The sequence below is a fragment of the Sus scrofa genome, chromosome 14 (assembly GCF_000003025.6).
Source record: "Sus scrofa isolate TJ Tabasco breed Duroc chromosome 14, Sscrofa11.1, whole genome shotgun sequence".
NCBI classification, from domain to species: Eukaryota; Metazoa; Chordata; class Mammalia; order Artiodactyla; family Suidae; genus Sus; species Sus scrofa.
The window spans coordinates 28,787,592-28,812,509 of record NC_010456.5 but is presented as its reverse complement, the minus strand read 5'-3'; the positions used below and the strand labels follow the sequence as shown (position 1 = coordinate 28,812,509).

At 57.9% G+C, this 24,918-nt stretch overlaps 1 protein-coding gene across 1 annotated transcript in view; it reads right to left on the bottom strand.

Moving 5' to 3' along the window:
- NCOR2 (nuclear receptor corepressor 2) overlaps positions 1–24,918 on the bottom strand; it is a 176,631-nt gene that overhangs the window by 6,895 nt on the left and 144,818 nt on the right. Inside the window, 21 exon segments of the mRNA NM_001044576.1 lie at positions 160–308; positions 1,157–1,306; positions 2,433–2,626; positions 3,083–3,228; positions 3,458–3,607; positions 4,854–5,281; positions 6,419–6,626; positions 6,716–6,859; positions 6,967–7,116; positions 7,528–7,779; positions 8,335–8,556; positions 9,987–10,332; positions 12,088–12,386; positions 13,082–13,168; positions 13,558–13,698; positions 16,828–16,978; positions 20,631–20,734; positions 21,034–21,138; positions 21,339–21,441; positions 22,315–22,454; positions 23,675–23,839. Coding sequence (NP_001038041.1) covers positions 160–308; positions 1,157–1,306; positions 2,433–2,626; positions 3,083–3,228; positions 3,458–3,607; positions 4,854–5,281; positions 6,419–6,626; positions 6,716–6,859; positions 6,967–7,116; positions 7,528–7,779; positions 8,335–8,556; positions 9,987–10,332; positions 12,088–12,386; positions 13,082–13,168; positions 13,558–13,698; positions 16,828–16,978; positions 20,631–20,734; positions 21,034–21,138; positions 21,339–21,441; positions 22,315–22,454; positions 23,675–23,839 — 3,834 coding nt within the window.

Below are 24,918 nucleotides of genomic sequence, written 5' to 3'. Positions count from 1 at the left end.
GGCACCATTCGAGGTGCCACATTTGTGCCAGCAAGCAGCTCCAGCCAAAAGGGAGACCGACTGCCTCCTTGGAGAGCCAGCAGGCCCATCTGGCTGCGGGTTTCCGCTGCTGTGCTGGCCTCCAGCCCCCCAGCTCCCAGGGACAGGCAGGCCCCTTACTGTATTCTGGCTCGTTCCGGTTGTGGGTGTTCAGCTTCTTGTTGATCTCCTGTTTCTTAGATTTGACCATGGCCGAGTTGCTCTCGGTCAGCTTGCTGAAGAAGGCTGGCGGCTGACTGGTGTTGCCTGGAGATTTGGAGCCCATCCTGCTGAGAGGAACAGACACCCGGGTCAGTTCACCTGGTGCTGGGCTTGCACACCCCTGATGATGGGGCACTGACCACCTGAACTGCCTTAGAAATTCTGAATGAAGCTTTTCCCACCCTGTGCCAGCATCCCCCAGCTCTTAGGGACCATGCCTCCGGAAATCTCCTGTGTCATTCACCTATTCTTGGGCTCAGGGCATCTCTGGAGAACCCCAGCTGCCCTGGTGGGTCACACCTGTCCACCTGCAACAGAGGATCCTCTGAAAAAGGCCTAGGGAATCAGAGTGGCTCAGGTGACATCTTTCCCTGAGGCCAGGGCCTGGCTTTTTTCTCGGCCTCCATCCCACCCCTGGGTCCCCATTGGTCCAGCATATTTATTTTATTACTTTTATTTTTTATTTATTTTTTTGTTTTGCTTTTTAGGGCAACACCTGAGGCAGTTCCCAGGCAAAGGGTTGAATTGGAGCTGCAGCTACCAGCCTGCGCCAGAGTCACAGCAACGAAGGATTTGAGCCGCATCTGTGACCTGCACCAGAGCTCATAGCAAGGATGGATCCTTAATCCACTGAGTGAGACCAGGGATTGAACCCGCATCCTCATGGATACAGTGTTGGGTTTGTAATCTGCTGAGCCACAATGGGAACTCCTGGTCCAGCACATTCCGCTCTTTACTTCTCAGATTCCCAAGTGCAGGCCTGAGCTGAGAGACCTCAAGTTTTGACAGACCCCTCAGTTGTACCCGGAAGCCCTTGCCAATCCCCCAACTGCGCAGAGGTGGACCAGGGCCTCGAGGGGACAAAAACCTGAGTCCTGAATATCCCAGGAAGGGGAGGGGACTGCCATGAAGGTACCTGGGCTCTGCCTGCTCCCCGTCCCGGTACAACAGTGGGTACATGGCGCTCCGGGGGTGCCCGGGCTCTGCCATGCCCTCTGGTGGGGACACTGGCTCGATACCATCTTCACCGCTGACCAGGGCCGACGTCTTGCTTGGCTCTGGAGACCTGGGCAGAGAGAGGGTCCCAGCAGGGGTCAGACCTCGGGGTACTTGCTCCCAAAGGGGACGCATCCCTCACTCCACTCCCCTGGCGAGCCCTGCCTCAATCAAACCAGGGCTTAGCTTTTACTCAAGGGCCGGATAGTAACTATTGTAGGCGTTTGTATACTTTGTTGTTGTTTTCGGGGGTGGGGTTACACCTGTGGCATATGGAGGTTCCCAGGCTAGGGGAAGAATTGGAACTACAGCTGCAGCCAACACCACAGCCACAGCAACACCCGATCTGAGCCGCATCTGCGACCTACACCACAGCTCACGGCAACGCTGGTTCCTTAACCCACTGAACGAGGCCAGGGATTGAACCTGTGTCCTCATGGATGCTAGTTGGGTTCGTTACCTCTGAGCCACAACATGAATTCTCTCTTGCTCTTATATACATACATATATATATATTTAAAATAACGCATTGAGAATGTAAAAGGATTTCAGCTCCTGGACTGTGTAAGAAGAAGAGGTCGTTTTGCAGGAGGCACTTTGTGGAACCCATGCTGCACCTCCACGCCAGTGACCCCACTGTTCCGCCAAAGACATCCTGCTGTCTCCCACCTCTGTGCCCTGCCCGGAATGGCCCCTTCATCCTAGCGTGGAGCCCTCCCCACCCCTCTCCTCGCTGACCCTGGGGCCCCCAGGGGTAACCAGGAGCACCAGTGCCTGTGTGCCTGTTGGGAAGCTGCTCTCAAATCACACAGCTCTGGTTCAAATCCCAGCTCCGCCACTTACTGGCTGTGTCCCTGTGGGCAAGTGAATTCACTTCTCCATGCCTCAGTTTCTTCATCTGTGAAGTGGGGATAACACTGCCTATACTTCCTGGGGTTGTGGTGAGAATCCTGGTTAACAGGTATGAAGTATTTAGCTCAGAGCCTGGACCCCCCAGAGTGTAGTGTGCGTATCAGCTATTGTGCGGCAGCACCATGACCTTGAGCAAAAATGCTCTGGTCTCCCCGAGCCTCAGTTTCTCATCTGTGCAATGGCTCCAGGCGGCCTCGCACTTTGCTGAGCTCAACCCTCCCGCAGCAGACATCTTAAAGGCCGGTGTCTGGCCGGTGGCGACCCCCGACTCCCTCCCTGCTTACCTCTTGCCCCCTTCGCTGTGGGGTGAGCCACGGGCCGGGGCGCCATGGTCCGGGGGTGGGAGGTAGAGGTCACTGGGTGGGCGGCGAAGGTCCAGGACAGGGCAGCTGGCTCCGGGGAAGGAGTAGAGGGGGGCAGGGAGGGGTGCGCTGAGCTGCTGTGGGTGGTGCCGGGTGTAGTCCTGTGTGATCACCTCCTGCAGGCCGTGGGTCAGGGGACAGGTGTGGGGTGAGGTGCCAGAATCCAGCCAGAACCTCCAAGGTGGGGGTGAAGGCTGGATTGAGCTTTGAGGGCAGAACCCTGGGGCTTAGTTCTTAGCTCCCCTGGGTGCGACTGTCCACAGCAGCCTCAATGCCCCCAAGTGCCTGGGATGGGGGGGTTAGCCTGGGTTCTCAAACTGGGCCCCCCAGATGGGTCAGATCCCACTGGCCATTGTATGTAAGATGCGACCCCTGGGCTTGTGCACCTGAGGCTCCATCAGCTGAGTTCGAGGCCCTGGGACCCCTGGCATGGCTTGTTCACCAACCCCCAGATTCCTGGCCCACCTGACCAGGACTCACGTTACCCACCAGACTGTGTGTGGACCCCTCCCCTCCCTTCCTCGAGGCCTGGTCCCCCCCCAGGTGCAAGGACAATGAGGAGGGGTAGTTACACTGATGTGCTGCGCCAGGGTGACCACCCGCTGGTGACCTTTGACCCCTGGGGTGGTCTGGAGCAGCGGGCTGGACGAGGGCTGGCTCTCGGGCAGCGGCCGCAGGTGTGGGAGGTGTGCAGGCTCGCCGCTGAGCTTTCCCGGGCCTGCAGGCAGAGCAGAGCTGGTCAGGGTGTGGCTGGGGCGGGGGGCAAGGTATGTGCCTGGCGGGGCTGCCGTCCTCAAATCCCAGCTCTGCCCTTTGAACTGTGGGACAGGACCAATTCCTCCACCTCTGGGTGCCTTGATTTCCCCATCTGTGTGATGGGGTAACAACTATCCCTGTCTCACAGGGCAGTGGCGTGTTGGGGCATGGGGGTGGGGCCGGGCCCTAACCTGGCTGCTTGTGCCGCAGGTCCCCCTCCAGGTGGCTCTTGTCGAGCTCCTCCAGGTGCTTGGGGAGCCCCTTGTCGTGGGTCAGGCTGGGTGAGCTCACGGGGCTGACAGGCTCCACCCCATCAGGGCTGTAGCTGCCGCCGTGGTAACCTGCAGCAAGGCGAGGCCCTGAGTCAGCCATCATGGGGACTTAGGGCCAAGGCTGCCCCTCCCAGCCCGCCTCCCATGCTGGCTTGGTCCCCCAGGCCAGGGTGGGGCAGGGGGTGTGATTTGGGAGGATGGAAAGAGGGAGCGAGCCAGAGTTGGGGGGGCGGTTCTGACCAGGCAGGGCTGGGGGCATACCCAGGAAGGCCGGAGGGGGCTGGAGGTAAAGAGGGTCAGATGGAGAAAAACCGAAGAGAATGGGACTCAAGGGCAAACAGACAGGCTGAGGGAGATGGAGAGAGACCCAGGGGGAAAGAGCGGGCCAGCCACACAGGTAGGAAAAGGACAGACAGACCCAGGTGGTGGGGGCAGGGGGGAGAGTAGGATGGGGGAGGGAGTCTCTCGGAAGGGGGCGATGGGGTGGTGAGGGAGTGAGGTCAGTGGGGGGTGTGGCGGGAGTGACGCTCAGGTCCCACTGTCCGTGGGTCTGCAGCCCCCCACAGTCCCCGCTCCAGCACAGAGGAACCCTGGGCTGGGGCCCAGGGCGGGAGGCAGGCACAGAAGAGTCCCCTGTTCCCTGGGGCCGCTGGCTGGCAGGTCAGCAAGGGGGACACGGGGCCAGAGCATCCCCAAGACTCCCTCACCACCTGGACAGAACGCAGAGGTCAGGTCCCCAGCTCCTCCTGGAAAGTGGGGGTGCCCCCTCCCCATCTTCTCCCCACCGTATGCCTCGGGGGAGGGGGAGACGTCCTCCGAATCACGCGCGCACGCGCAGCAGGCAAAGGCACCAGCCTGAGCCCCTCCGCAGCCCCGCTCCCCAAACAAAGGCGCAAAGGGGGAGATGGGAGGCGCGGCTGAAGTCAAAATCACAGATCCATTCATTAAAGGAAAAAAGCGAAAATCCAAAAAAAAAAAAAAAAAAATCATGATAAAACGATGTGCAAATGATGAGGTGCCCCCCGTCAGAGGGGGTGGGCGCAGCTTGAGGAATCATCAGAGCGTGCAATCGACGAAGACGAGTTTAAACCAAAATACCAAAACCAACAAAAAATGGGGGGAAAAAAATAAAAAGCAGAGATCTGAAAATATCTGTAGGCCACAAGACGGGGTGGGTGGGCGGCGGGGCCGGAAGTCTTACCATCGCGAGGGGAGTCGTTGGCCAGCGAACCTCCTTCTCGCGGCCCTTTATCGTGAGCAATTTGACGCATGATTATCGCGTCTATGAAGGTGGCCGCTGTCAGGGTGGTCTTACCCAGAGAACGGAGTTCCAATTCCTGGATGGAAAAGGGTTTACTTTGAGTCTTTTCCCGGTGTAGGTCCGCGGCTGAGGCGGGCGGTGCCGGCTGGTCCGGGCTGGCGTGGTGGGGCGCGAGGCTCTTCGCTGGGGTGCGGGCGATGGCCGCATGGCCGGAGCCGGGGGGCGCCAGGGGCCGGGGCTCGGAGCCCTTGCCGGGGGAGGAGGCGGGCTCCAGCCCTGCACGGGCCGGGGGCTTGGCGAGGAAGGTGTGGCCGGCGTCTGCTCGGGACCGCTCGGGCCGGGCGACCCGCGAGGCCTCCTTAGGCAGCAACACAGGCTCCACGAGGGTGGGATAGACCCCGTCGAGGGGGCCGCCCAGTGGGCAGTGGGTGGCGGGTGGGAATGTGGCAGCGGGGCGGACAGGCGAGGAGGTGGATGTGGACCTGTGGGAGCAGAGAGGGAGGGTCAGTGGTCACTCCCTCCCTTTGACACCCCGAGGAGTCCCCACTGCCCAGAACAGCTTCTACGATGCCCACTGCTCTCAGAACCAACCCTTCTGACCGTGGTCTGGGGGACCTGGGCAGCATGGCCTTATCTGGGTCATCCATCTGTCCTTCTGTCCATACATCCATCCAGCCACCATCCATCCCATCAGCTCATCAGTTCCAAACTTTTACCGAGCACCCACCCTACATCACGCACTGTTCTAGACACCGCGGATATAGCAGAAGACACAATAGACAAAAGTGCCTCCCGTTCCAGGTGAGGAGACAGACTCCACATGTGCTAACAGATCAATTAAACCAAGAGCCTGGCAACTGCTCGAAGGCAAGGCAAGGGGACTCTCTGGCAGGGGGTCAGGGAGTCCCTCGGATGGGCTGGCACGTGAGTTGGGACCATTCAGGACACAGGAGGATATGAGCAAGCTGTGTGAAGAGCCGGAACACCAGGGCAGAGGCGGCCCCGAGGGTGGGCCAGGGCGGTGGTTAGAGACTGGCCGGAGCCACGTGAACTGGGCGTTAGAGAGGGCAGCTCTTCCGCCTCAGCTACCAGGGGCCACACAGGGCTCCTAACGTCCCCTCTGCCTGGAGTGTTCTGCTCACCCCTGCAGGGCCGGCTCTGGCTACTCCATCCACCCACCCACTGTCACCTATCCATCTACCCACCCACCTAGCCGCTCATCTAGCTCAGCCACCCATCGACCTACCTACGCACCTGTCATCTGTCTGCTTACCCACTGGCAATCTATGCCATCTATTAACTACCCATCCACCCATTCATCTATCCACCTACCCATCCATCTAATCCAGTCACCCATCTGTTTACCTACTCACTCATCCATCCACCCTCTCATCTACCCACCAGCTTCCTATCTGTCTCTCCACCTACCTATCCATCACCTAATCATCATCTGTCCACCTGCCCCCCCATCTTTTACCCACCCATCACCTGGCCTGCCCACCCATCACCCACCCTCCTGTTTACCTCCCAAGCCATCGGTACATTTGTGCACCTGGCACCTGCATGGAGAGACCAGCCCCACGCCCGCCTGTCCCCTCCCCTGTGCCAACCTGGCCCACCTCAGGACCGTGGGCGTGCTGGGCTCCACGGAGGTGACGATGCCCTTCATGCCGGTGTTGTGCAGCACGCTGGGCCTCTGCTGGATGGCGTCCTGGGTCCGGGGTGAGATGGGCGAGTGCTGGTGGGAGTGGGAGTGGGAGGCGGGGCGGCTGCTACTGCCGCCCCCACCCCCGCCGCCGCCGCTTCCGCCGCTGCCCTGCTCCGTACCTGGGGGAGACAGGCTGTGGGATCAGAGGGGCAGGCCTTACGCAGCCGCCCGAACCCCTGGGGCGCGGGAAGGGCCTCTGATGTCCTACCGGGTCTCCAGATGGGCGCATGCTCCACCGTGGTGGTGGAGGTGAGGATGGACTTCTCCCGCTCCCGTTCACGCTCCCGATCGCGCTCCCGCTCCCGCTCGGAAGAGGACGTGGCCGTGGGTTTTGTCAAGTGAGTGGGGCCTCCTGGAAACCCAAAGGCCCAAGGTTCAGTCCCGGGGATAGGAAGGGCCCCAGACTTGTTTTCCAGGGTGGGCTAGAGAAGGCACCCAGAAGAGGGGTGGGGGCATCACCTGGGGAGAGCGGGGAGCTGCTGAGCCGGCTGCTGAAGTGCTGGGGTGCAGTGGGGAGGTAGGTGAGGCGGTCCATGGTGGTGGCCGGCGTGCCGGGTGTCGGGGGCACCAGCACAGGCAGGTGTGGCACTTGGGACAGGTCAATGATGCCTGCAAGAGGAGGCAGGGCCGGGGGCTGAAGCGTCACCAGCAGGAGAGGGGCCAAGCTGCCTGCGGGCTGGATACCCCACCCTCGGAACCCAAGTTCAAAGAGCTTCACGTTTCCATCTTTTTTTTTTTTGAACTCCAAGGACACCACGTGCCAAGAGGACACACAGGCACACGCACACCCCCACACAGCTTTAAACCACCCGCCAGGTCTGGGCGTGCTCTCACCACAGTGACCCCCCCCCCCCGCTTCTAACGTGACCACACTCTAGCCGCCTGGGTGAGGACGTGCGTGTGCAAACACCTGTGCATGATCTGCGCTCTCAAGGAGCCCAGGCAGACCCGGAATAAGGCCAATCCTGGATGAAGGAGGTCTGCCTATCTACTTGCCTGGCAACACCCAGCCCCACCCACCTCGAGGGCCGGCGGCGTAGTTGAGAGCCAGCGAGGACTCTCGGGGCGACAGGCCCCTCAGCATGTCGGCTCGCTGGGCCATGGCGGTGGCCGCGTTGTGGTGCATCTGCTGTGAGGTGATGTAGTCGTTGATGATTGTCTGGCGGTTCTCCAGCGCCGCTGTGTCGGGGTAGCCACGGATGAGGTAAGGCGGGTACAGGTGTGGATAGGTGGGGTTGGGGGCCAGGTGCCGGGGAAGGTAATAGGCAGCGGCTGCTAGGAGAAGGGGAGCAAGGTCAGGCCGGCCCACACCTTGGACAGGAATGCCCCTGCCTGTCTTAATTCCTCCACGGCTTATCCCCAACGCCGTCCCCAACAAAGAAATTGAGAGCCTAGAAGTAAAAAAACTCATGCTCCCCAAAATGCATGCAGGTGCCTCTTACTGATAACATCCTTTGGACCGAAGTTCTCCTAAACACAGGGCATCCAAAATGTGGACCACTCAAATACCTAAGAGCTGCATCTTTCAGACAGACTTTAAGATCATGTCCATTTGGGGAACGCTCACTCTTGAGCCCTCTTTTGAATTTTGCAATTTTAAAGGCACTGATAAGTCCCTCAGGAAAAGAAAACCACTGAAAAAATGTTTAACCCAGCATGTCCCCCAGACTCCTAAGAGCAATTCTAACCTAAACTGTTGACATGATTGCACTGTTGGGTCTCCCCACCTCTAGGCCCCACCTTCCCCAACTAGTGGGAGCCTGGATGCTGCAGGAGACCCTGGGCTGACACTGATGCTGCAGGGTTCTATGGGTCCAGGACAAGCACCTGCATCCAGAGGGATTCCGCGGGGTATGGAGGTGGGGTCAAAGGCCAGCGGGATGTGGCTGCGGTACAGGTCCACCCCACTCACGCCCCGGAGCAGGTGTTCGTAGGGTGAGATGGGGTGGGGGTGGTGCTCGGGCACGGTGCTGTGCGGGGACTTGGCAATCTCGCGGGGTGTCGACGTCAGCTTTCGATCCTGGGATGCCTTGCTGGATGAGAGGCTGCCTGTAGGGACAGGCCCAGTGGGGATGGTATCGGACCTCTGTGCCACAGGTGTCCAGCCCCCAACACGAGGGCTGCCAAGGCTAATGCTTATGGGAAGTCATTTCAGGGTAGGGTAGGTCTCTGGGATCCCAGACCTCTTCAGACAATTCATTTGACTCTAGTACATTTTTTCGTTTATTTACTCATTCACTCATTTGCTTCTGTTTTTCAGTTCTCTTAAAAAGTTCATTCATTCATTCTCTCTGTTTCTTTCTTTCTCTCATTTGTTCTCTTTTTTGTTCAGTCATTCAATCAACCAAAAATATCTATCAAGCCTCTATTACATGCCAAGTACTTTCTAAGAGCTAGGGCTCCCCTGATGAACAAAATAGAAAAAATTCTGGCCCCCATGAAGCTGACATTTAATGCAGGAGACAGATGATCAACTAGTCATCAATAAAAATTCCAGAGTAATAAATGCTCTGAAGAAAAATTTAAAATGTGACCAGAATCATGAAGGGGAGGAAGATGGTCATAAAAATCCCTGAAAATGTGACATGTGAACAGAATCCTGAAGGGTGGAAAGAAACCAGTTAGGTCAAGAGCTGAAAGGCAAGGAGGCATTTCAGGCAGAGGGACCAAATGGCACCGTGCAAAGGTCCTGAGCAAAGAATGAGCTGAACCTGGTCAAGGCACAGATTGGAGGAGGAGACCCCAGGCAGGTAAGGGAAGCTGGCAGTGAGATGGAGAGGTGGGCGGGGCCAGATCCTGCAGGCTCATCAAGGCCATTGTTTAAAAAAGGGTGATGTTTTTTCCCTAAGCGCAGGGAAGTCACTAGGAAGATTTAAGTGGAAGAGTGGCATAACTGGATATAAATATTTCAAAAAGGTATTCTGGCTGCTGTTTGGGGAGCAGATTATAGCAGTGTAAGAGAGAAGTTGGGTAAATTAGGTGGGAAATCGTGGTGGTCTGGAGGTGGCAGGGACATGAAGAGACGTCTGAGGACAATTTGGAGGCAGAATCCACAAGTCTGGCAGGTGGAATGGATGTGGTGGCCCCAAGGATGGCCCTGCTTTTTTTTTTTTTTTTTTTTTTTTTGTCTTTTTTCTATTTCTTTGGGCCGCTCCCGTGGCATATGGAGGTTCCCAGGCTAGGGGTCGAATCGGAGCTGTAGCCACTGGCCTACACCAGAGCCACAGCAACGCAGGATCCGATCCGTGTCTGCAACCTACACCACAGCTCACGGCAACGCAGGATCCTTAACCCCCTGAGCAAGGGCAGGGACCGAACCCGCAACCTCATGGTTCCTAGTCGGATTCGTTAACCACTGCGCCAGAACGGGAACTCCGGCCCTGCTTTCTGACTTAAGCGTGGATGGTGAGGCAGCGTCAGAGACAGGAACTCGGAGGCCACGCCCACCCGTGACACGCCCCCTTGTCCAACCTACGCACCCTCCTGCAGGCGCGGCGTGGGCTCCCGCGTGGTCACTGGTGAACCTCGGGGTAGGTGGCCGGCAAAGGGCGCCGCATGGTCCTCGTAGGTCAGGGGGCTCTGCCGCGGCTTGCCCAGCTCAGGCACGATGACCGGGGCCCCTCGGGTGATGGAGCCCCCCGAGCTGCTGACTGTGCCCGGCCGGCTCTTCAAGCTCTCTTCGTAGCAGGCGCGCTCCAGCGCCCGGGTGTCGTCCAGCAGGTGCACCGGCGGGAACGTCCGGCCAGGGCTGCCGATGATGGAGCGCACGTCATGCTTTTTGGAGCCGGTGGAGGACGTGCTGGTGTCGTACTTGAGCGGGGTGCCCTGGGAGGAAAGCGGGGCGTGGGCACCAGCTGCACAAACCTGTCTGAGCCTCAGTTTCTCAACTATGAAACGGGAGCAACGTCTTACGCTTCAAGGAGCGAGGAGGAGCGAGGCCGAAGGGCTTTGCTGACCCCAAGATGGGCACAGTTGTCCTTGCCCTGTGCTCCCCTCTTCTGGATCCTGGCCCCCCAGAACTTCCTGGGGGCTGCAGAAGGGGGCACAAAGTTCAGAGGTCAGCCCTTTCTGGAGCAAGTGGGGGGACCCTCTGTTGGCCCTTGGAGTTTGATGGAAAGAGACTTAACACCCCCAGGAGGGCAAAGGCCTTCTTCCCGTCAGTCCTGGGACCCTCTGTGACAAGCCAGAAAATCCAGCCACAAAATCCAGTTCCACTGCCCTGAGGCTCACCTCTCACGGGGTCAGGGCTGAAGTTTATGTTTGCTCTCTGGCCAGAAAGGGCAGCTGAAAAAACAGCACAACGAGGCTGCAACTTGGCCACCTGGGAGAAGACCCCACCCTGTCTAAGGCCTGGAAAACCCAGGATACACTGGGCTCTTTGCAAAAAAGAGAACTCTGCTTTTATTCAGGAATACTTTAATTACTTTCTTAAAAAGGGGAAATGAACAAATTTTATTTGTTTTTATTTATTTTTTTTAGGGCCGTACCTGTGGCATATGGAAGTCCCCGGGCTAGGGGTCAAATCAGAGCTGCAACTGCGGGCCTACACCACAGCCACAGCAAGGTCAGAGATCGAACCCATGTCCTCATGGATACTAGGAGGGTTCGTTTCTGCTGAGCCACAATGGGAACTCCAGGAAATGTCCAAGTTTTAAAAAGAATACTCTGGATCAGACTGGCCTCTCTGTTGGATCCATGGTGGACACTTGCCAGTGGCTAAACAACTGCCCAGAGGCTGAGAGCTGAGCGGGTCCCCTGGCCTTTGATGATCTTCCCACTGCTCCTACCCTCTCCCTGGACACCCTCCCTGATCTGTGCCACCTCACAGCCATGCAGCCCCCGGGATGGATCCCACGATCCTTCCCCATTCACATCAGGCCACCTCTGACCATGCGAAGGCACAGTGGTCCTTAAGTGGTTTCCAGTGACCAGCTCCTTACACGATCAGAGCTGATCTTCCCCTACCAGGCTGGGGCCTCTGTGAAAGCCAGAGCCACAGGGCTGGGGGGTGTGGGGGTGGCGAGACGATGAGGTGAAGCCCGCTGGTGGGAGAAGTGAATGCCGAGAAGCAAAGAGGTTGCAGATTTAGGGCCATCTGGATTTGAGATTCACAACTGCCATTTATTTGCTACGTGACCCTGAACAAGTCGCCTACCCTCCCTGAACCTGTTTACTCACCGGTAAAATGGGGACAGTAAGAGAACGACCTCAGAGCGCTCTTGTGGCCCATAAATAAGTCCTGGCCCACGTTAAGGGATCAATTAAGGGCAGGCATTTATTATTACATCTAAGCTCTGGAGCCTTGGCAAGCGTCTCTGGGCCTCAGTTTCTCCATCTGGAAACTGGGGAGAATGGCTATGACTCTCCTAGGACTGTAAATACAATTGCATGAGATCACAGGTCTAACCTAAAGCCCTCAGCACAGAATCTGGAACACAAAGATGAAAGCTCAGTAATGGGCAGCTGTGTGATCTTGGGTGAGGTGCTCACAAGTCTGGGCCTCAGTTTCCCCATCTGTAGAGGCCACAGCAGTGCCCGGCAGCACCCCTACCCCATCCTGGCCCAGCCGCTCCGGCCTACCTGTGTGATGGAGCCCTCCTTGAGCGGCCTCGGGGCCAGGGGCAGCTCAGGCGTGGGCCGCATCTCCTCCCGCGGAATCTCGTGAATAGAGCGGCCGGCCTCCTTTACCGTTGCCACCAGGCCCTCATGGGCCGGCTTCAGCTTCAGGGTGCCCAGGGCCTCCAAGGGTCGGGACTTGTAGGCCTCAGCCAGGTCCCGTGGGGGCGGGGGTGGTGGTGGCGGCGTGCCTTCACGCTTCAGAAGCTTGGCCTCCCGACGCTGGTAGTCTTCCTGGGCCTCCACGTAGGACCTTGGGATCCCTGCCAGGGAGGAGACAGGGCGCTAACCCTGACACCTGCAGCCCACATCACCCATCCTAACCTGGGGCCTCCACATTGGCCAATGCTGGAGCCAGACTACCAGGGTTTGAATCCTCACTTGCTGTGTGACCTTGAGTGCATCACTTGACCTCTCTGAGCCTCAATTTCTTCCTATATAGAATGGGAGGATTAACTGAAACCCCTCACCAAGTCATGACCATTTGATGAGAGAATACCGATACAGAGCGTAAGACAGGGCTCTCGGTCGCTGTCTAGACACTGACCAGCTGGGATAACCTGGGCAAGTTATCTGACCTCTGTGAGCCTTCCACCAATTCCATCTTCCTCTCAGAGGCTGTTCCATGAGGTAATATACAAGTAGCACTTGAGGTAGCACCAAGCCCAGAGTAGATGTTCAATAAATGTTATCTACAAAGTTGAGGGTGATGGGGAAAGTTTTGCTTTCTTGTTTTCAAACCTACTAGCAACGCCTTGCTCTGCCTTTCAGCCTGCACACAGACCTGCCACTTACACATGCATTACACACCTTTCCACGTACCTGTTCTTAGGGCACCCATGGCACTCTGGTGTGTCCTCCCCATACCCCCACCCATCTTGACTATAATCCCGAGGGCTTGCTGTGGCTGTCACGAGGGCACGGTGGCTGGGCGCATGGGGAACAGCGGGCAGGGTACCTTGCGTGATGGAGCCTCGGATGTGGTGCTGCTCTTTGAGATGGTGGGGACTGTGGCGCTCAGGCGGGATGGCACGACCCATAAGACCTGGGAGGGAGGGGCAAGAGCATCACCACAGGGCTGCCTGGGCCAGCCGTTGGCAGTGACTGGCCAAGGGCTCCAGCCACCCCTCCCAGCAGTGGATCCCTCTAGCCACTTGGTGGCTGTCCCCATGATGATGGTGGCGGCATAGGTCCCAGCAAGCCAGTGGCCCGTTTCCTGGGCCCTGTGCTACCTCCAGATGGAGCCTCAGAATAACCCAGCCTCAGTTTTCTTCATCTGTAAAGTAGGGCTAAACTTCCTACCCCTTCTCTCCAGGGGCTGCTGACAGAGCAGTTCTCCTGGTTCATTGTCGTAACCCAGGACGTGGGGAGGCCCCTGGGGCAGGACCCTTGCTTTTCTGGCCCCTTGGAGTAGGGAGCTAGCAAGGCACCCACCTTCAATGCCGGCTGAGGAGATGGCCCTGCTGACGCGGCCCTCCATCATGTCGTAGGTGCGCTTGGGGGCAGCTGCCTCGTGGGTGGAGCCTGAGCTGCTCCTGCCATCCTCCTTGGAGCACTGGGACACGGACATGCCACCTGGAAACCAGACCGAGCTCACAGTGTGGGGCAGCCCCGGGGTGATTACACAATCACAGGGCCTAAGACCAGCAAACTGGCTGGGGCCAGAAGGCAGGAGTCAGCGGCGGCTCAAACACCCTCTCCACCCGACACAAGGCCCCCACCAATCACGTGGCTTAAGGTGGACCCAGCAGAGCCCTTTCCAGGGAGTCTACAGGCCGTGGTCCAGCCCAGGGCCTGTTATGTTGGTAGGCAGGTGCGTGCTCAGACCACGCATGGGCACGGGAGTCTGGGCACAAACACATCCGCTCATGGGAGCGGATGTGTGACAGAACCACGTGCATGCAATCCAAAAATGCACCAGCCAAGTACAAACATGCAGGGCTGGCACAACCATTCATGTACGTCACTGTGGGTCTGTGTATGTGCGTGCGCCTGGCCACTGAGAACAAAGTGAGGCCATGTGCAAAAACCTTTGTGCTCCTGTGTCCATGTGGAGAGAGTGTGCCTCTGAGGGAACAAGGGAGGGGACGAGAAGTGTTCACAAGACAGAGGTGGCCTTGCCGAGCCAGGCTGAGCCCAGAAGGCAGGCACCTCAGGCTGGGTACATGGGCCACTGGCAGGCCAAGGGTCCGAGCAGCCCGGAGGTGGGCCCTGAGGTGGTCATGGCTGGAGCTCACCCATCAGCTATCAGGCTGGGGGCTCCTCAAGGGCATCTCTCCTTCCAGGTGTGGTCTAGTCCAGGGGTATCAGAAACAAGCTCCTGAGAGCCCCAGGCCTGCCCCTGTGGATCAAGGGTGTGCCTGCTCTCCCAGGATTTCCTGTCATCACTCCCACGGGGGCCTCAAAGCTATGGCAGGGCTTGCAAACTGGTGGCCAGTGGAGCGACTGTGTGGCTGCTCCAAATTTTTTTTCAGAATTAAGTGCTGATGTTTAAACATCGAGAGATGTCAGATAAAAACAGAGAGATGAGAAGTCTGGCCAGAAAGCTTGCATGCATTACAGGGCGACAGTCAGCTCTTGGGGAACAGAGGCAGGTGCCCTTGTAGACACAACAACCACACCGGGGTTGCCCAGCCCACCCCACCGCTGCTGCCATCACTTGTTGCTTGGCCCCAGGAAGCATTTGAGAAATTAAATGCCTTGATTTACAGCTTTTTTTTTTTTTTTTTTTTTTGTCTTTTTGCCTTTTCTAGGGCCGCTTCCCGCGGCATATGGAGGTTCCCAGGCTAGGAGTCCAATCGGAGCTGTAGCCACTGGCCTACGACAGAGCCACAGCAACGCCAGATCCGAGCCATGTCTGCAACCTACACTACAGCTCACGGCAATGCCGGTTCCTTAACCCACTGAGCAAGACCAGGGATCGAACCCGCAACCTCATAGCTCCTAGTCAGATTCGTTAACCACTGAACCATGATGGGAATTCCTTCTTTTTCTTTTTAAGGCTGCACCTGCCGCATATGGAAGTTCCCAGGTTAGAGGTTAATCAGAGCTGCAGCTAATGGTCTACACCACAGTCACAGCAACGCTGGATCCAAGAGGCATCTGTAACCTATATCACAGCTCGAGGCAATGGTGGATCCTTAACCCACTGAGGCCAGGGATCGAACCTGCATCCTCACGGACACTATGTCGGGCTCTTTATCTGCTAAGCCACAATGGGAACGCCTATACTCGTTTTGCAGATGATAAGGCCTGTAGGGGCTCAAGAACTGATTTGGGGGTGTGAGCGGATTCCATCCAGGACTCTGCTCACAACATCTCACCACTGGCTCCTCTGTCAGCCCTTCCCAGGGCCCCCAGCCATTCCCCAGGGCACTCAGCCCAGTACTGAGGTTGGCGCTGAAGATGCAGCTGACAGCCTGTCCTCAAGACTGTCTACCTACCACCTGGCACAGAGAGAGGCACGTGCCTAGGTCCCAGGGTACCACCTCCACTTCCTCGGATCTGGGGGCAGGGATGGGGCGGGGGCGGGGAGAGGCAGTCAGGTCTTGAAGGGAAAAAGCACCCGCCCCATCGCTGGCCAGGAGAGAAGCAATTTACGGCCCTACAGCTGCCAGCTAAGAGGGACGCCCATTAGCAGCTTTTATCTCTGCACCCCTGGGTGCCCAAGGCTGCCAGGAAATTCACACCCCAGCTCTTTACTCCCTTAACTCCTTCTATGCTGGGCTCTCTGGTCGGGGAACCAGAACACAGAGAGAGGAGAGTGAGGAGCAGTGAAGTGGGGGGTCCAGGGGGCAAGGGGGTAGTGCATCACTCTGGTCATCACCCCTCTGTGCCACCCACGTGGTGTCAGTTAGAGGACATGGCGTTTGCCAGAGAAGCACTGGGTTGGAGGCCTGGGTTCAGGAGCCTGTGCTTCTGCTCTGTGGGCTTGTTCCCTTACTACGCTGCTAGCAGGACTAGCCACGTGTATGCTTCCTAAACTGTAAAGATCTGGGCAGGGGTGGCCAAGGCCAATCCTGACCTGCTGACGTGCATACCTGCAGGGACGGGGGTGGGGGTGGGGGGGCACCACCTCTCTGGTGGTGCTTCCTGGTACCATGAGAGCCCTACCTCCCTGTGAACCCAGCTCAATGGGCCAAACACCCCCCCGCCTCCTCTTCCCTCGAGGGGTCAGGAGGATGGGCGCACAGAAGGACCCCTGGACCTCACTGTACCTCATCTGTAAAGTGGGAAAACAATCCTTCATCCTGGCTTTCAAGTCAGCTAAGCTGACAGGAGGGCCATGGACTCCATCAGACTTGTTTTCTGAAGACATCTGGCTGCCCTTTATTTAACCCCAACCATGTCTTCTGGACCCTTCTCTCTTGACCAACTCCAGAAATACCCAAGTCTGGGGTTTGGAGGACAAGCCATGCTGGATGGGGGTGGGTTTCCAGGACTCAAGATTGACAGGGTGACTTCCCACTTGCATCTCAGGTGGGTGTCCTGAGAGCTCTCTGAGGAGACTCCATCCCTCCAGGCATAAGGTTGGCCGCCCCCAGTAAATACCAAGTGACCGGTGTCCAGCCCCTTCTCAGGTGCCCAGTGGTCCTCGCCCCTCCAGAGCCCTTCCTGGGCTTCCAAGACCCCTGAGTCCAGGAGGGCCCGACCAGCCCTGCCCACCCCTGCCTGCCCGCCTGCCAGCTCCTTGCAGGAACTCACCCTCATAGGACAGCACATGGCCTTTCTTGCCCTCGTAGATGACATGGCCCTTGGGCAGGCCGTCCTCCCGGCCGCGGTCCAGGCGGCTCGGGCTGTCCTCGCCGATGATCCTGGTGATGGTGCCCTTGTACAGGACGTCAGCCGGAGTGCCCTGGGGGGAGGGGGGAGTGGCCACAGGCTCTGGCCGGGGACGCATCCCACTCACCAGATTCAACCCAGCACGGTTACGGCAACGCACATGTGCTCATACACGTGCTGCTTCGAAAGGGGAGGCAGAGCCCACCACCGGAACACAAGCACACGGAACAAAACGTGTCTCATCAAGTTCTGAATGCTACATGCATCCGTTCGTTTCGCCCTGGAAATAATCCCAAGTCAGGCATGACCACGCCACTTTCAGATGGGAACAAGAGGCACCCAGAGGCTAGGTGGCTTCGCCCAGCATCACCTGGCTAATGGGGGGCAGAGCTGGGATTGGAACCCAGGCAGTCTGGCCCCGGAGTCTGTGTTCCAACCTGTGCCACATGAGTTCTACTCTCTCAGAGGGTGGTGCCTGGGCTGTCAGCCCTGTGTTGTGCCTATGATCACGTGTCATTCCCCAAACCAGGAAGGGGATGCCAGTCAGGGCAGGACACCAGAAATCTTAGCTCTAGCCCAGGGTTTCTCAACTTTGGCACCAAGACATGTAGGCCCAGATGGTTCTCTGTGGTGGGGGCCATCTTGGGCATTGTAGGGTTTTTAACAGCAGCCTTGGGCTCTACCCACTAGCTGCCAGGAGTACACAGGACCCCCTATCCAGTGCCCCTGCAGATGTGTCAAAAATGTCCGTAGACATTGCCTAGTGGCCCCTGGGACGCAAAACTGCCCCCGATGAAGAACTACTGTCTTAGAGGGAGTAAGCTCCCAATTGGGGGGTATATTCAAGCAGAGAGAAGACAGCCATGTGGAGCGGCATCCTGTCTTGGGTGACTTCTGAGAACATGAGTGTGGGGGTCAGAGTCAGGCTGCTGGATGGAAACAGCAGTTTTACCAACAAGTTGCTGTGTGACCTTTTTCAAGTCACTGCACCTCTCTGAGCCTCAGTCTATATCTACATAATGGAGACTATCTCTGTGTCTACAATTCTCAAAGGCAAGCGGCACAGACAAATCAAGAGGTCTTTCATCTCTTTCTATACTTGTAAGAGCCGATTCAACGATGTGGGTCCGACTGTGTGCCAAGCCCTGGCCTGGTGAACTCTGAGTCTCTCCATGGGATCGTCTCTGCCAAGAAACATCCTTCTGTGGGCTAAGGGCAGCAACTGGCACCCCCAGGCTTTTATCCTAGATCCTGGTCTGCCAGGAGGGGAAAAGCAAGATGCCCTGAATCCAGACGGGTCTCCCCAGACTTCTCAAAGCAGACGCCCTAGATAGGATCTCTCTGCCGCCACACTTTAAAAGGCTTGCGCACAGATAGTGGAGGATAAAAGGGCTTTAGTTTGGGTGATGATTTAGGAGCATGCAGTCACCTCTCTCATCAGGACATCCCATCAAAAAAGGCTCCTCTGGGGCAGCTGACAGAAGCACAGCCCTTATTTGTCTCTCGGTTAAACTGGGTTTCCCCAGGGGCTTTGGGGGCTCACTAAATGGCACAAGAGATGACAAAAAGGAGTGTCCTGGGGGAATGGAAGGCTGCACTATTTTAGTGGCCCCGTCCTCTCTGCCATGCACAGAGGGCAGAAACCCAGCAAGGCTGGCGGCCCCTGCTCTTCAGGATGATACTCTGGACAGACTCCTGGAAACATGGAGATGGCATTTGCCTGAGGCTGGCTTCAAGGAACACAGCCGGCAGCCTCTTGGTGTTGGCTCCAGTGAACTTCACTCTCAAAGCGGGTGAGAACAGGAAGGACAAGAGCTGGCGCTTTGGCAAGCCTCCAGTGGGACACTGTGGTCCCTGCCCACCAGCATCCGCCGGGTTAATGAATGCCCGTGTGAGTCTGTGTGTCTCTGTATCCATCTATGGCTGTGCATCTGTGTATCTGAGTCTCAGTCTCTGGGGGTGTGCATTTGCATGTGTGTGTATGAGCCTATGTGTGTGTTCTGTGCACAGATTTCATCACCACCTGGTAGTCAGGCCACAGGAAAGTCTGACCCTCACATCTTTGGCAGCTGCCATCTTCTGCCAAAACAATCGCCGGGGTGTGGGTGTCCAATACAGCTTGGATCACAGCCACCTGGAAACCGGAGGCAGATGGATGCCCAGGAATTTCAGATGTCCACCTTTAATCCCAAACAACTCTGAGAATGACTCAGCGAGGGACATTTTGACCCAAGGGGAAACTGAGTCAGGGAGAGTTGGTCCCCTGTCCGAGGGAGCATGTGGCGGTGCTGGAACCTGAGTGCTCTTTGCACTCAGCACAGCTGCCTGGAAAAGTTTAGGATTTCAAAACCCACAGATTAAAACACAAAGCATGAGAGGCCCTCCTCTGTGGTGTGAGGTGTCTTTGCCACTGGGGTCAAAGACCCTGCACTATGTGAGCTGCAGCCTGAAGCTCCACTGTTAACACGTGTGAGCATGCAAGTGTGTGTGTCTGTGTGTACATCTGGGATTGTTGAGGCTCCACTTTCTCTGGCAGGGTGGTCTAGAGCCAGACACAGCTGGGCACAGAATGCTGAGTCCACTACTTACTGGCTACAGGACCTTAGGTTTAATTGCTGAGCTTTGGTCTTCTCATCTGTTCAATGGGCTGACATGGACTAATGTTAACTGTTTCATCTGTTGCAGGTGGAAGGGAAGGAAAGGAAAGCCCAGGGAGCTCAGGATGCCAGAAGGTGGTGGGGCCGCCCTCTGTGCTCCACCAGCCAGGGAGGGGGGAGAGGCTTAAACAGGCCTTGGACGCACCAGGGGTCCTGACCTTAGTTCTGAACCCCTGGCCCTGACACGGTAGGGGCAGAGTGGTCCCTCTGCAAACCTTTGGAAGGGCAGGTGTCACCAGCCGGTCCCACACTCCCTCTGCTGTGGAGCTGAATGCGGCCAGAACGCCGACCCCAGCCCTCAGGATGTCAAACCACGAGGTCAAGGTTGGCACAAAAGGAAACCTCTGTTATCTGGGACTAAAGTCACAAAAGGAGGAGGGTTAAGACAGCACATGAGGAGACACGGCGGGGTGGGCAGGCTCAGATGAAATGCAGGAGCATCTGGTCCACTCACCCCTTGAAGGTGGGGGTGTGTGTGTGCAAACTCCCTCACTGGTCCCCACAATTTCACCGACCTGCCTGCCTCCTGCTCCCTGCTCCAGGGACCAAGGACCCCTTGCTGGTCCTGGAATACACCACAGACCCTCCCACCTTTTGGCTTTGCACAGGCTGTTCCCTGGGCCCAGAATGCTGTTCCCTGAGATTCCTGCTGGGCTCACACCCCTGAGAGGCCTCCTGGCTCAGCTGTTTATGCAGCCCCAGGTGTTCTCAGTCACAGTATTTCACTCAACTCAAAATGCTGTCTACTCTGAATCCCCCACTCAGGTTTCACCTGTCTGAGTACTCAGGTCTGCTTCCTTCCGCTATCCTGAAAGCTCCCGGGAGCCATGAGCTTTTCGCTTTGTGCAGCACCTAAAGTGCCTGGCTCCCTGGAGAAGATGAATGCTCACAGGAAGAGTGGGCACCCCCGGGAGGCCACCCCATCCACTGAGGCAGGTGCGGCGCATAAATACCAGAGGGAATGGGTGGGCTGCCCACTGTGCTATCCACATCCAGGGCCATGTCCGAGGTGCCGCCCGCTAGTGCCCCAGCTCCCATCCCTCAGGCCATGCCCCCCAAGACACCTACGTGGGTGATGGAGCCGCGGTATGTGATGGGGCTCTCGGAGGGCACCCGAGTGCTGGGGAGGCCCTTGGTGATGCTTCCTCCTGGCACGGAGCCCAGAGACGTCCCTGGAAGACATGAGACATAGGGCTGAGGGTGTCTGGAGCCCCTCCCCAGAGCCACCCCAACCGTGCTCCTGGTGACCCTCCAGTTCCTCCCACCATTCCTCAAAGCAGAGGGTACCCTGCCCCTAAATGCGAGGTAGGCAATCGGGAAGGGGGGGGCTGCTGGACCCTCTGGGAGCTGATGCTTCTCAGCAGGTTTTGGATGAAGGGCCCTATTCCTGCCTCCCCTCAGACCTAGGGATGGAAGGGCGCCAGGGACAAGGGCAGCCTCCCAGCCTCACACCCAGCTCCCACACCCTCACCTCTCAGCACAGATGTCTCCTGGGCTGTGGGTACCCCCAGGCTCTCTGGTGGCCCAGCCTGGCCCCGTGGGGAGAGCTGCTCCTGCTTCACTCCGCTGAAGGGCGCTGGGGACAGGTGAGCACATTGAGCTGAACCACTGGGCAGTGCCTCCGAAGGGTGGTCCCCTCCCCAGGGGTGGAGGCCCTGCCACCGTGCTCTGGCCAGAGTCCCGCAGGCCAGGCTGCCTTCACTTACACTGCCACCCCCAACGTGAACAGCAGGAGCCAGGCCTGGGCCACTGAGGTTGGGGGCTCCAGATCCTTACCCAGCTTCTTGGGGTCCATGGCGAGAGGCAGCCCCATGGTGATGGGGCCCACAGGGGCCTTGGCGTGCTCTGAGTACGGAACATGGAGCTGCACCGACATTCCCTGTGGGGCAGAGGTCGTGGGGTCACAGAGATTTCCACCAGGGCATTCCGTCACCCGCACTCATGAGGGTCCAAGGAGAGGGACACCTCAGAATCTCACAGGGGCCTGGGCTCAAGTCCCAGCCCTGCTGCCCCGAGCAATTGTGGACAAGTCTCTTCTGAGCCTCGGAGCCCTCACCTATGAGGTGGCTGCAGTGACCTGGTTTAAAGGAAATAGTGCCTGGAAGAGTCTGGCCAAGTGGATGCCTCCCACCCCACCCTGTGCCTGTGCCACAGGGGGCAGGTCAGAGAGGCGAAAGGGCACACTGAGGCTCACCATGAGCCGTGCTGGGTGTCTAGTGCATTCAATCTTCCCTTTTGTTTTTCTTTTTTTTTTTTTTGGCTTTTTAGGGCTGCACTTGTGACATACGGAAGTTCCCAGGCTAGTGGTCCAACTAGCTCACAGCTGCCAGTGTGCACCACAACCACAGCAATACGGGATCCTTAACCCACTGAGGGGAGCTAGGAATCGAACTCGCATCCTAATAGACATCAGTTGGGTTCCTTTCCGCTGAACCACAATGGGAACTCCTCAATCTTGTGTTTCACAGACGGGAAACCAAGGCACAAAGAGGTTCAGTAACTTGCCAAAGGCCACCCAGTCCAGCTGCAGAGCCTAGGTTCTCAACTGCCCCACAGAGTGACCTCGCAGGGTCCTGATGCCTGGGGCAGCCTGTAGCTGGCTTGGACCCAGCCCCTTGGGTGCCCCGCCCCCATCCACACACCAGTGGTTGCAGTGGCTCCCCCACTTTACAGGTGGAACGACCAAACCCCTGAAAGAGAAAGGAGCTGCTCTCTGGGCACTGGGTCTGGGGGGCTGCCCCTCCCGCCTCACCTGGGAGATGGCACCCATTTGCCTCTCGAGGACGCTGGGGTGCTTGGCGGATGAGATGAGGGGTGGTGGGTTGGAGATGGTGGGTGGGCGAGGCAGGACGGGCCGAGCGCTGTCATGGAGGCCCAGGGGCAGTGGGTGACCTGCAGGGCACACGTCTGTCCATCACAGGGCCCCAGCAGCAGTCAGAGACAGAGCCCCTGGCCACTCCCCACCTCCTCTCTGTTCTGCTCAGGCGGTGCCCAGCCACAGGGGCCCACCACAGCTCCTCCCGTCTCTCCCCTCAAGAGCCATCCGCAGTCTTGCTTCAGACACCACTAAACCCGGGAAACCTCCCTGACCCACACCACCTCCCAGGATCACCCCACCTCCCTGGCCCTAGCCCAAGCCCCTAAACTCTCCCCCAGACTCCTCAACTGGTTTTCCCATTCCCCCCTTTCCCTCCCAAAGTCCATTCCACCCACAGGAACCAAAGGGATTTTTTTTCTTGCACCCCTAGCACGTGGAAGTTCCTGGGCCAGGTACTGAACCCTCACCACAGCAACGACCCAAGCTGCTGCAGTGACAATGCCAGATCCTTAATCTGCTGTGCCACCAGGGAACTGCCAAAGAGATCTTTCTGTGAAGTCTAGCTGTTCATGCGCTCCCCTGCCGTGAACTTCATTGGCTCCCCACTGCCTCTAGGATAAAGTCTTGGCCTCTGACACAGCCTTCAGGCTCACTTGACCTGTTGCCAGTGGTCTCCACAGGCTCACTGGGCGCTAAGCTTCCACCATGGCAGCCTGATTTAGTTTAGCCTGCTCTTTCCTGCCTCCGGACCTTTGCACATGCTGTTCCTGCCGCAGGCATGCCTTTCCCTGTTCTTCTCCTGGCTCTTTCAGCCCATTCATCCTTCAGGAGCAGCTCTGCTTAGGATGGCCTTTGCTGACATCACAGACTCTAATCGGCCCCTGGCTCTGACCCCCGGATTGCTAATGGTACCTGGCGGAACTGGAGAACCAGAAAAGATCTCAAATCCAGCTTGACTGTGTTTGTAAATCAAAGCAGCCTCCTTCCTCCTCAAATTTTTCTCCACCTGCCCATTCTCCAGCTCAAGAAGGCAGAGCTCCACTCCAAGGCTGCCCCTCACCTGCTCAAGCACCTCTGATGGCTCCCTAGCACCAGATGCTTAGACCACAATCCCACAGATTTCTCAGATCTCCACGTTCCCCTTTCCCTTCACTGACCGGACCATCCCTCCTGCCAGGTCCCATGAGACCCTAAGATCCTTTGCATGCAGTTCCACCCAGTGCAAACAGTTGGTGCCCAATGATAGCACACTGGCTGACTCAGCGAGGAGGCCAGGCTTGGGTGAACTACTCACCAGGCGGGGCGTAGGAGAAGGCCAAGGGGTCAGGGGCATGCGGGGAGGCCTTGATCACCTCGCGAGGGGGCACGGGGAAGGGCAGGCCTGATGTCCAGCATGAGGGATCCGTGGGCAGCTTCTGGCCCTCCGCCACAAAGGCCGGGAAGAACACGGGCTTCTCTGCTGAGGGGTGAAGGAGGGCAGTCAGCCACACTGGGCCAGCCCTCAGACCCCCGCCCCAGCTATGCTGCTCAAACGAGACCTGCCCTGTGCCTGCAGCGCCAGCCTTGGCTGGGGGAGGGTCCCGGCCAACAGCGACAGGGGGCCTGTGATGGAACCCCCAGGTCTGCAGGCCAGGCACTGTGATGACTCCCATGATGTCCTGCCAAGCACATGTGCCCCGGGGGTTCTCAGCAGCCCGATGCCAGCCCTGGAAATCCCACAGGCACTTCCCAGGTACCGGGGGAGCAGGGGCTTGGACGAGCCTCCAAACCAGGGGGTGGCAGATGGCGGCACAGGGCCCGCCCCCCCCCCCGATCTCGTCTGCACACTTGTACTGGAATGCGGTCACGTCCACCCGTTTATTTATTATCTACAGCAGAGCTGAGTCGTTGCGACAGAGACCGTCTGGCCTGCAAAGCCTGAAATATTTACTATCTAGCCCTTTCCGGAAGAGGCTTGCTGACCTCTCCCTTGATGAAGGCGGTCAGAACGGCTTGCCGAGATCCTCGGACGTGTGCTCTGTCAGGCGTGGCTAAGGGCCCAGACGCCCGGGGTGACAGCATGCATACATCAGCCTGTTTGCTGAGCGCGTACCACGTCCAGGCGCTGGGCTGAGCCCTACAAAAGCATGAACTCAAGAAGCCTCCTCACAGGCTCAGAAGGAAGAGGGTGCCCAGGCCCAGCACGTGGAGAGCAAGCTGCATACAGACACATCAATAGACAAATCTACAGTCCCCAGCAGATAGTTGGCCCAGTCAGGATGTGACCCCTTAGCCTCCCCGCCACTGCAGCTGCAGATAACATGACAGCAGCGGAGGCTGACGCTCCCTGGGGGTGTCCTTGGGAGGCTCCAACGAAGTGCTCTGCGTGAACTGACTCGTTCATCCTCGCGACACCCTACAGGGAATGGACGATTATTATCCCCATTTTGCTGACGGGAACACAGAGGCTCAGAGAGGCCAAGTCACCAGGTCAGAGGCCCACAGCCAACAAGAGGGAACTCTGAATGCAGGGAGCTGGGCCACAGGCAGTGACCTTAC